General features: G+C 48.2%; 1 protein-coding gene across 4 annotated transcripts; it reads left to right on the plus strand.

Annotated features, from left to right (window-relative positions):
* The first annotated feature begins 596 nt into the window (after nt 1-596).
* SLITRK5 (SLIT and NTRK like family member 5) lies at nt 597-11,073 on the plus strand. 4 transcript variants are annotated; one of them, XM_079903060.1, is made up of 2 exons: nt 597-1,768; nt 5,077-11,073. In XM_079903060.1, the coding sequence occupies exons 1-2, from the start codon at nt 1,702-1,704 to the stop codon at nt 7,974-7,976; spliced, it is 2,967 nt and encodes a 988-aa protein (XP_079759186.1). In that variant the 5' UTR covers nt 597-1,701; the 3' UTR covers nt 7,977-11,073. The 4 variants fall into 4 exon arrangements, with proteins under 4 accessions (XP_079759186.1, XP_079759184.1, XP_079759185.1 ...); XM_079903058.1 differs by lacking the exon at nt 597-1,768 and adding an exon at nt 1,927-1,955; XM_079903059.1 differs by lacking the exon at nt 597-1,768 and adding an exon at nt 2,433-2,527.
* Nucleotides 11,074-11,720: the final 647 nt, after the last annotated feature.

Consider the following 11,720-nt stretch of genomic DNA (forward strand, 5'->3'; position numbering starts at 1 on the left):
TTGCTTTTTTTCCTCACTTACACTTACCCCAAATTTAAGCAAAATAAACAGAATTGTTTCCAAGCCAAGTATGAATGACCTTACTAAAAAAATATTTGCAGAATAGATTCAGGAGAAATTTCAAGATATGTTGCAAAACCTCAGGAGACTGCAAAATTCACCACCTCTAGAAAACTCTTTCTAACTCAACATAGATGTGGAAAGATATGTTAGTGGCTATATGTATATACATATATATCAGAATTTATATTAATTTTGTATTTAATCAGGATGTTATAACCACAATATTACCAAGAAAGACACAGTATCAACTATGTTTAAGACGACTCCAAAAGATACTATATAATTAATTCCAAAATTAAATGGATAAAATACATGTAAGTGGTAAAACCACCCAGTTATCAAAGGAACAGGCACATGTGCACTCAGCCTGCATTGGGCCACTTATAACAGTCAACTTTTTTTCTATACCTGGGATGGACTGCAGCTCAAATATTACAAACACTGGAAATATGCCTTATGAATGTAAAGACCCTTTTTGGGGGGAGGGAGGTGTCTGGTTGCATGGAAAGAGCCAGGAATACTTACTGTAGAGATGACGCTAGTGGAGTTTAGCAGGTGACTCTTCAAGAAACTTGCTTTCTACCGTTACTGCATTTATTTAGGGATTTCCAGCTTTCTAGTACACACCAAATACGTTCACAATCTCTCTGAAAGTCGTTCACATTCCCTTGTATCGCCCAAACATACTTATAAAACGTAATTCTTAAGAAAAAAAAATAGCGCCCTTGTTTGCAGCTAGGATGAACCACTCCCTCTTCCAGGGTCCTTTACAGTAAGTACAAGAGACAGCAGCACAGGCTGTGTTAGTCTAAATGGGAGGTGGAAGGCAGACGGTCAGCCCAGGGCTGGAATCCTCTGTCCCTGACAACCAACAAGCCTGACACTGTCGGGGTTATTTCCACCCCTCCCTTCTTCAATCCGAGGATTGCAACGTCCCACGCTAGAGTTACGCACATGGTCCAAGAGTCCTCTGTCTCCCACGAATGTCACATCCAAGGGTGGGGGGCGCTCCGCTTGCGCCGCCGGGGCCCAGGGGCGCCTTCGCTCTCGGCTGCCATCTATCGGCCACGGAGCGCCCGCTTCGCCCCGGGCCCATCATGTCTGCTGCAGTTTGGCTCGCACCGGTGGCGCGACAATAAACAAGTGCACTGCATGGGGCCCTGCGCCCGCGCCGAAGCAGATGTCTCAGAGACCCCTGCGCTGCTTACCGCGTAGCCACCTCCTCACCGCCGGGGAGGGAAGACGCGACTTTCTCTTAAGTTTTTCTGAGCCGCCGGACTGCCGGGACACGCCACAGGCTTAGAACAACGTTGTTCCTGCCCCCCACCTCCCCGCGGACCCCCAAGGATGTCGGAGATAGAGAATCCCAAATAATGACGATCGTGCGCCGCATCAAGAGAAGGAATAGAGGAAAAGCCCCTGCAAACACCGAGAGCGATGAAACAGCCAAGAGGATGCGGGAACCTTACATGTACTAATTAGGGGTTGCGGCGGCGGGCTTGGCAAGGGTGCAGCGGCGGCGGGATCCCAGTGCGGTGGTCTCCGCTGCGTGGGGGGGGCGGAGGACGGCGCAGGAGCCGCAGCCGCCGTGGGAGCAGCCGAGGGGCCGGTGCCACCTTCGCTCGCCCCCTCACTACCATGTACAGTGTGCGCTGCAAGAAGAAGGCGGGCGATGTATGCACACCCCTGCGCCCCGCTCCCTCTGGCTCGTCCCCGGGCGTGCGCCACTGACCAGGGGGGAATGTGGTGAAGACGGCGAGGAGAGTCGAGGGGGGAGGGGAGGGCCGGCCCGCGCGAACCCAGGCCCGAGGGTGCGAGGAGCCGGAGGCGGCTGGAGTGGGTGGCGGCCGCCGCTAGCTTGGAGAAAGTTGGCCCCTATACAGATGGCAACTGTAAGTACCCGCCTGGGGGGTGCGGCGAAGGATGCCGGGGACCCAGCGATCGCGCGGTGGCGGGGCTGGGAGCGAGTGAGCATGAGTGTGAGCGGGTGCGAGCGCGCGGCGAGGCTGACCGTCACGTTGGCTGGGCCGGCGGGCAGCCTGCTCCGCGTCTCCCTCCTCGGGCTCCACGCCTCCTCCCCCTCCAACAGCTCCTTCCCCGCCCCGCGCGGCTCCAGCTCCCGGCCCCTAATGCGAGGCGCCGCGACCGCCGGTCCTCCGCCGCCCCCTCCCCCCTCCCTTCCCGGCTCGCCGCTCGCGATCGCCCCCCTCTCCCCCACTCCCACCCCGCTGCCGGCTCCGACTACCACGGAGAGCGCGGGGGAGAGCCGGTTGGGGAGCCCCGGAACCCGCGGTCGCCACCACGGCGGCGGCCCGGGGGTGGCGGCGTCCGGGCGCCTCTTTTCTCCAGCCGCTCGGATCTCAGCGCTCGCCCTCCCTCGGCTTCCGAACCCCGATGCACACCCCAAAGAGGTATTTTTTGTGAGAGTGGCTATGATGAGTGGGCCTTGGAGATGTGAGACGGGGTAAGTCGGCCGTTTACTTTGCAAAAGAGGCTCCAGTGTGTGTGTCTGTGTGCGTGGCGGCCGGGTGGCTTTCTTTCCCTCTCCGCCCTCCCCCCCCCCCCCCCGCTTTCCCTTCCTTTGCTTCGGGGCGGGATGGGGGAGGGGGAGCCTCGCGTCCTGGAACTCCGGGCGCTTCTGCCTGGGCCGCTGTGGGAGCAGCTGTGCCCGGAACCGCGGTTCCGGCCTGGGTGCTGGGCTTCAGCCTGCCCGGCCCCACGTTGCTTAATGCAGGGATGTTCAGGGAGACGATCCAGGGTTTAAATTCTTTGGGGGAAAACAAATAGTTACCCCGCCCCCGCCCTCCATTAAAAAAAAAAAATCTGAGAATCTGAGAATGTGCCGCGTACCCGCGAATTTACATCGGAGGTGCGTTTCCCAGTCAGAATGTCAGCCTTCCCAGGCTCATTCAACTTTATTTTTTCAAATTTTGGGGCTCCTTTGATGGCAAGGAGGAGGGGAAAGGGAGTGGGGTGAGAGGAAGCTCCTCGACCCTGGCTATCCAGAACTGAATTAAAGTTGTAAACGCTCGAGTTTAATATTGGCTGGACACATTTTGCGATGGGCTGTCAGAGGGGCGGCAGGTGAATGGGGGCGGGGAAGCACTGGGAGGGAGGGGGAGGGGACCCAACCCCACTTGAATGGATGTGCAGATTTGATCCCGCGGAGAACGGAAATTTCAAGGTAAACGTTTTGCTTTCATAGAGGGTGTTTTTGCCGCTTTTAAGCCGGGAGGTGTTTGTCGTTGCTTTGGGAGGTCGGAGATACTTGCGACGTTTATACACTGTGGGTTCCCATTCGTCTCGACACGTCTGGGTGGCCACACGTGAATGATTCGCAGGCACACTTGCACATGTGCGTGAGAATGCAGGGGCTGTTAATAACGCGGGCTGGAGTCGGCTTGAGGATGAAGATCGAGGTCTCCAGTCTTGAACCCGTGACTCAGAAACGTCTTGGCTTTAGTGTGAGGTTGCGATTCGGCATCAGACTTCGATGGTGGTGAGGCAGAGGCAAGGCTGACCAGAGAAAAGGCATTGGTTCTCCGAGCCCAGCATTTCTACTAAATATTCCCACCCCCCTTCCCCCAACCAACGCAACACGCACTCACACACACTCACACACTCGCTCCATTTATGTCCTTTCCTTTATGAGTGCTGCTGTCGACTCGAAGTAGGAAGTCGAAGGAAGCCTTTAAGGGGACAAAAAGAAAGCCAGAACGAAAAGGGAGAGGGGCTCAGATTGATTCCTTGGGGAGATGAAATTCGGATATTAAAGCACTGGCGTGTGTCACTTGCTGTTCTCCCTCCCTTACACCCTTCTATTTTGCCTCTTAATCAGCCCAAGTCCCCTTTCTCGGGGGGGGGGGGGGGGAAGGGGGGGTAGGGGGAGTAAAGCACTGACAATTAAATGTAATAAGCAACTCCAAAGATGGGGATGCTGGCGAGGTGGTAGTTCACTCCAAATCTTGCAAATTCGGTAGGGTTAGTTTTGCATACCGTGGCAAACAGACGCGGAGCCCGAGGTTGGAGAGGCTTTGGCGCTGGTCCTTGGTTTACTTTTAGCTGGTTCCCGGTAAGCAGTAGGAACGTCCTAAACTCCAGGTATTGAGAGGTGTTCCGGGATTGCGGATGCTTTCGCAGAGTTCTTTGTAATCCGTCGTGCAGAACTATTTCAGTGGCTTAAAGATGCGGTTTAGTAGCGTCGCTGACATGATCAATGAGGAGAAGTGGACGCAGGGCGCTCTCAGGGAAGAGAGCTGCTAAGTGGCACCGTGCATGCAATTAGGACGCTGATGTGCTTAATAGCGTGATAGTGAAGTCCACCATCAAAGCGAACGCGCTCTCCTTTTTCTCCATACTCAAAGCTCCTGAAGAAAATTGGTGACTTAAGAGCTTCTTCTGGGTCCTTTTGATGCATTATCTTGCATCCTTTTTGCCTCTGGAAAGCATTCTTTAGGTTCCCACTCTGGCATTTCCAGCGATGGTTTTAAAATAGCCAAAGTATTGTGGCTCCTGGCTTTTCTGTGAAAATGGGAGACCTTCACTGTGAACTGTTACCTGAAGAGGTTCAGAAGGAAAGGCAGAGGGACTGGGTATAGGTGAGGTGGGGAACCTTGTAAAATGGTGCTTCCTTTCTTTTAAATTAGAGCCATGAAACTGAACTGACAGCCATTTTATGTATATTTATGGATTGGTTTAAAAGTGGGGGGGGGGCAGCCGGGAAGAATACTAAAATGGGACTTTGCCTAACCTGCCCTTATCTTGTAAAGAGCAGCATGTTCCTATTGTCATTAGGAAATGAAATCAACCTTTAAATCAAAATGAATGTCAGATTTTAATAAAGTCTGGAGAATTTCGAGGTACCAAGGACGGTGGAGGGGGAGGGGAAGTTCATTCTTATCCCCTCCTTCTGGATTTCAGAGAAGTAGTATTAGGAAAGAGAGAGACTTTCTGATTGATCCCTTAAATTTTTGTCATATTCTGTTGTTTCCTTTTTTCCTCTCTCCCTTGCAGGAGATAAAATGCACACTTGCTGCCCCCCACTAACTTTGGAACAGGACCTTCACAGAAAAATGCAGAGCTGGATGCTGCAGACTCTAGCTTTTGCTCTAACATCTCTCGTCCTTTCGTGTGCAGAAACCATCGATTATTATGGGGAAATCTGTGACAATGCATGTCCTTGTGAGGAAAAGGATGGCATTTTAACTGTGAGCTGTGAAAACCGGGGGATCATCAGCCTCTCTGAAATTAGCCCTCCCCGTTTCCCAATCTACCACCTCTTGTTGTCTGGAAACCTTTTGAACCGTCTCTATCCCAATGAGTTTGTCAATTACACTGGGGCTTCAATTTTGCATCTGGGTAGCAATGTTATCCAGGATATTGAGACTGGGGCTTTCCACGGGCTGCGGGGTTTAAGGAGATTGCATCTGAACAATAATAAACTGGAACTTCTGCGTGATGATACCTTCCTTGGCTTGGAGGGCCTGGAGTACCTACAGGTCGACTACAATTACATCAGTGTCATTGAACCCAATGCTTTTGGGAAACTGCATTTGTTGCAGGTGCTTATCCTCAATGACAATCTCTTGTCCAGTTTACCCAACAACCTTTTCCGTTTTGTGCCCTTAACGCACTTGGACCTGCGGGGGAACCGGCTGAAACTTCTACCCTACGTGGGGTTGTTGCAGCATATGGACAAAGTTGTGGAGTTACAGCTGGAGGAAAACCCCTGGAATTGCTCCTGTGAGTTGATCTCTCTGAAGGATTGGTTAGACAGCATCTCCTACTCGGCCCTGGTGGGGGATGTGGTTTGTGAGACCCCCTTCCGCTTACACGGCCGGGACTTGGACGAGGTGTCCAAGCAGGAACTTTGCCCAAGGAAACTTATTTCAGACTATGAGATGAGGCCGCAGTCGCCTTTGAGCACCACGGGGTATTTACATACCACCCCGGCATCGGTGAATTCTGTGGCCACTTCTTCCTCTGCTGTTTACAAACCCCCCTTGAAGCCCCCCAAGGGGACTCGCCAACCCAACAAGCCCAGGGTGCGCCCCACCTCTCGGCAGCCCTCCAAGGACCTGGGCTATGGCAACTATGGCCCCAGCATCGCCTACCAGACCAAATCTCCGGTGCCTTTGGAGTGTCCCACCGCGTGCACTTGCAACCTGCAAATCTCCGATCTGGGCCTCAACGTCAACTGCCAGGAACGCAAGATCGAGAGCATCGCGGAGCTGCAGCCCAAGCCCTACAACCCCAAGAAGATGTATCTGACGGAGAACTACATCGCCCTGGTGCGCAGGAGCGACTTCCTGGAGGCCACCGGGCTGGACCTTCTGCATCTGGGCAACAACCGCATCTCCGTGATCCAGGACCGCGCCTTTGGGGATCTCACCAACCTGAGGCGCCTCTACCTAAATGGCAACAGGATAGAGAGGCTGAGCCCGGAGTTGTTCTATGGCCTGCAGAGCCTGCAGTATCTCTTCCTCCAGTACAATCTCATACGCGAGATTCAGTCTGGGACCTTCGATCCGGTCCCCAACCTCCAGCTGCTATTCCTGAATGACAACCTCCTGCAGACCATGCCCTCAGGCGTCTTCTCAGGCCTGACCCTCCTCAGGCTGAACCTGAGGAGTAACCACTTCACCTCCTTGCCGGTGAGTGGAATTCTGGACCAGCTGAAGTCGCTCATCCAAATCGACCTGCACGACAACCCTTGGGATTGTACCTGCGACGTGGTGGGCATGAAACTGTGGGTCGAGCAGCTCAGAGTGGGCGTCTTGGTGGACGAGGTCATCTGCAAGGCGCCCAAGAAGTTCGCTGAGATGGATATGCGCTTCATTAGGTCGGAGCTGCTGTGCCCAGACTACTCTGACGTGGAGGTTTCCACGCCCACGCCCTCCTCCATCCAGGTCCCCGCGAGGACCAGCGCGGTGACCCCCGCCGTGCGGTTGAACAGCACCGGGGCCCCCGCGGGCTTGGGCGCGGGCGGAGGCGCGTCCTCGGTGCCCTTGTCCGTGTTAATCCTCAGCCTGCTGCTGGTTTTCATCATGTCGGTCTTCGTGGCCGCCGGGCTCTTCGTGCTAGTCATGAAGCGCAGGAAGAAGAAGCAGAGCGACCACACCAGCACCAACAATTCCGACGTGAGCTCCTTCAACATGCAGTACAGCGTGTACGGCGGCGGCGGCGGCGGCGGCGGCGGCGCTGGAGGCCACCCGCACGCGCACGTGCACCACCGCGGGCCGGCGCTGCCCAAGGTGAAGACGCCCGCAGGCCACGTGTACGAGTACATCCCCCATCCGCTGGGCCACATGTGCAAAAACCCCATCTACCGCTCCCGAGAGGGCAACTCCGTGGAGGATTACAAAGACCTGCACGAGCTCAAGGTCACCTATAGCAGCAACCATCACCTGCAGCCGCCTCCGCCGCCGCCGCCGCCGCCGCAGCAGCAGCAGCAGCAACAGCCCCCGCCGCAGCTGCAGCTGCAGCCGGGGGAGGAGGAGAGGCGGGAAAGCCACCACTTGCGGAGCCCCGCCTACAGCGTCAGCACCATCGAGCCCCGGGAGGACCTACTGTCGCCGGTGCAGGACGCCGACCGCTTTTACAGGGGCATTTTGGAACCAGACAAACACTGCTCCACCGCCCCCGCCGGCAGTAGCCTCCCGGAATATCCCAAATTCCCGTGCAGCCCCGCTGCTTACACTTTCTCCCCCAATTATGACCTGAGACGCCCCCATCAGTATTTGCACCCGGGGGCAGGGGACAGCAGGCTGCGGGAACCGGTGCTCTACAGTCCCCCCAGTGCTGTCTTTGTAGAACCCAACAGGAACGAATATCTGGAGTTAAAAGCAAAACTAAACGTTGAGCCGGACTACCTCGAAGTGCTGGAAAAACAGACCACATTTAGCCAGTTCTAAAGGCAGAGAAACTCCCTTGGAGCTTTTGCGTTTAAAACCGACAAGCAAGCAGACACACACCGCAAACACATTTGATTAATTGTGTTGTTTCAACGTTTAGGGTGAAGTGCCTTGGCACGAGATTCTCAGCTTCGGCGGAAGATACTGAAAGGGTGTGCAATTTCCTTTTAATATTACACGTGGGGAAACATTTGTGTAAACTGGGCACATCACTTTCTCTTCTTGCGTGTGGAGGAGACGAAGAGTAGGGCTTTACTGAGGGCAATTTGCTTCGCGAGTGACTTGTTAAGGGTCTCAGTAATTTTTGTAGTGGTTGGAAGTGTTAAGAATGGTGGGAGATGGTGGCGCATAGATTCTATTCTTCCTCTTTTGCTCCCTTCTCCCTCCCCTTCTCCCCCTTTGAGCCATGGGTGGGTCTAAATGGCTTTTGTGGAGAGATTAGCACACCCCAACTTTAATAGAAGGTTTGTTCTCTCTCTCTCTCTCTCTCTCTCTTTCTCTCTCCCCACCCCCCTTTCTGCTTCCTCTCTTTCTCTGCCTCCCTGCCTTTTCCTCCTCTCTCATTCCTTTCCTTTCTTTTTAAAGGATGTGTTTGTATACATTCTGGACATTTGAATTAAAAGAACAAACGTATTGTGATCTTGAAAAGATCACCATAGATGTGGACAAATCATTAAAATTACAGAGTTATATGATCCATAATTGATTAGTCAAAATAACTTATTGATGAAATATACAAATATTTTATTGTAGCACCTATTTTTATATGCACATTTAGCATTTCTCTTTCCTTCAGTATTTAGCCTATGATTTTCACAGAGGTGTCACACTATATCAGGAGCTGCATTTCCAAAACTGAAGTGATATCAGGAAGGCATTTAAAATCATTAAAATATGGAGAACTTAATGGCAGAATCTTAAAAGTCAATGCAACCCACCCAATTGGATCTGTAATTTAAAACAAACAAACAAACAAACATTGTATCCCAATGTATAAAAGAAAAAGATTTAGGGCAATTAATTGGGCCATTCCAGTGAGAATCATGTGCAAGTTTCTGGTTTTGTTAGAGAAGATTTAAAAGTATTTTTATTAGTCAACCAAAATGATGTATTGATCTGACTACTATTGTAGCCGATTTTTGATTGTTTAACCAAACCCAGTTGCATTTGTACAGATCCACGTGTACTGGCACCTCAGAAGACCAAATGATGGACTGTACAAATCTCTATACAATGTCTTTATCCCTCTGGGCAGCAAGCAATGATGATAGCCACAAACAGGATATCTGTAAGATGGGGCTACTGTTGTTACAGTCTCATGTATCCCAGCACATGTAATTTTTTAAATAGTTTCTGAATAAACACTTGATAACTATGTCACATATGAGGGACTGAAGTAATGATTACTTAAGGTGCAAAAGAAACAGCTACGTGTGATTGACTGAATCACCATGATTAATAATTTAAGACATAGTAGCTAACTTCTATTCCTGAAAGAAAAAAAATTGTTCCCTAAATTATCAAATATATATAATTACACCTTTGTTGGTTCAGGGAAATATGTTTATCTAAATGTGTCATTTAATGTGTTTATTAATGAAATTTCAACTGTATACTTCTTTTCCTTACTGAAGTATTCATCTAACATGTGGAGCATGGTAAGTAATGTATTGCACATTGATTTTGTATTTTGTCGTGCCAGTATTATTTATTCGGTCTACAATTTTTCATAGTTTAACTTGTGTCAAACTACCTTCAACAATTACGATGGGTACTTTATCTCAAGTTGATCTATATCCTAAATGTTCAAAATGTTTGGTGAGTATAAGCTGTTCATCTCTGAGTAAGGTTGGCCAGTGAATTAGATAATATTTATGGGTAGGAAACTTTTGAATTCATCGAAACGTAAAGAGCCATGTGCTTTATTCGTGTTGGTGGATCTCCCCATAATCTCACCTGGAATGTGTACAACATCAAGGGCTGTTCATGAACTTTATGTTTAAGGAATATTTTCCGTGGCATTCTGCCACAAAGAGGCAGCATTCATCCGTGAGTAAACTGACAGTAACTACTTGAATTCAGATTGAACGGGTGGTAGCATTTCCCTAAGGGGTTAAAAAATAATTAGTAATGCTACATTGGCCAAGTGAAGTAAACTATCCCCATTCTGTGTAACGTTTTCCCTTGCAAATTTTTTTTTCAAAGGGGAAAGGAATAAACTTAATGCCATGATATTATCATAAAAAAATGTATCTCCTGCTCTCCATCTACCTCCTCCATATTAGATCCAGCATTGTAAGATAAATATAAATACTAGCATTTGACATCATAGTTGGGGTTGTGGTTAATTTTTTCTTCACAGTGGGAGTTATTTTTCTTCAAAAAATGTCAAAATCGCTTTCACAATATTATTATATATAGATATGGCAGTGTTGTATGATTTATAAAATATTAATACAAAGTGGAATCCTCCATATAACTAAGTTTTTAGTTCTTAATTGATGCATTAAAAGTAAGAGGTAAGAATTACATGAAGTCAAAAATGTAGTTCTGGACAATATAAGTAGTTTCCAGAGAAAGTTTGTTGATGTATTTTTCAAAGATTTACAAAATAATATTATTATTTCCAAACCAGCACTATTTCACATAATCTTGTTACATATACACTCACTGTAGGTGGTTCATTTCTACCTCTACTCTTAGTAAGGTATCCAGTATTTTTTTAGTCTCAAAAAATAACAATTATATGATTTATGGAAAGAAGTTACTTCTAATTTTTAAATTATACTCTTCCCATCTGTATTAAGAGGATAAAAGTAAACTTATCCTTGCCCTAATAAACTTGAAGAAATTTTAACATGTAGAATCATGAAACTGTATAGAATAATGAATTACTTTTCTCCTTATACATGGTTTCCTGCCAATACATTAGCATATACAACAGAACATAATTTGTGTGGTTTTGAATATTTGGATTTTGGTTTTTCAGGTATACTGAGTAAATAATTAAATTGGGTATATCAGTGGTATATGACTGGATTAAGGAACCCTGCAAATTCTCTCCATAGAATTTTGGAGAACAACAATATGTAATGTTTCAGGCATCAATTAAAATTTGGATGCAAACTAAGCTTACTCTTTGTGCTTGTTCTATTTGATATGTTGCATAATCTCATACAAATATATCTCCAGGTAGAGATTACAAAATTTTATTTTTATCTATATATATGATTATACTGTAAATATTTAGTTATCTCAGAGAAAGTAAATATATTCCGTGTAAATGTAGATAACTTGTATGCTGATATTCAAAATAATTTACAGCTAAGCTAATGATTGGAGTTATGAATTAATCAATTTTAGCATTAATATCAGACTCAGAACACATCTTTTGTTTAGGCAACCGTATCACCCCTACTTATGTGAAGTGGAAATTTTTGGTAAATGTTCTGGGTATCCAGCTCTGTCCCTTACCACTGTTCCCTCAACCTCAATAGGAAAATCAAACTAGTGTGTAATGAAAAAGCCACACAAAATGTGGAAAAGTTTAGAACTTAAGAACTTAATCTAAGTTACCAGTTTCTTGCCCTATATCATTAATTCTATTCTTGTTACTAAGTTAGCAAATTATTCAAATTAAATATGTATACTTTTCTCTCCTTACTCTTATTTCCTGACTCTCTTCTTTTTTTCCCTTACATCTCACCCTTCCCTTCCTCCTTCTCTCTTCTTATCCTTTCTCTT

The sequence above is a fragment of the Stenella coeruleoalba genome (genome assembly GCF_951394435.1).
Source record: "Stenella coeruleoalba genome assembly, chromosome: 18".
In the NCBI taxonomy this organism is placed as follows: domain Eukaryota; kingdom Metazoa; phylum Chordata; class Mammalia; order Artiodactyla; family Delphinidae; genus Stenella; species Stenella coeruleoalba.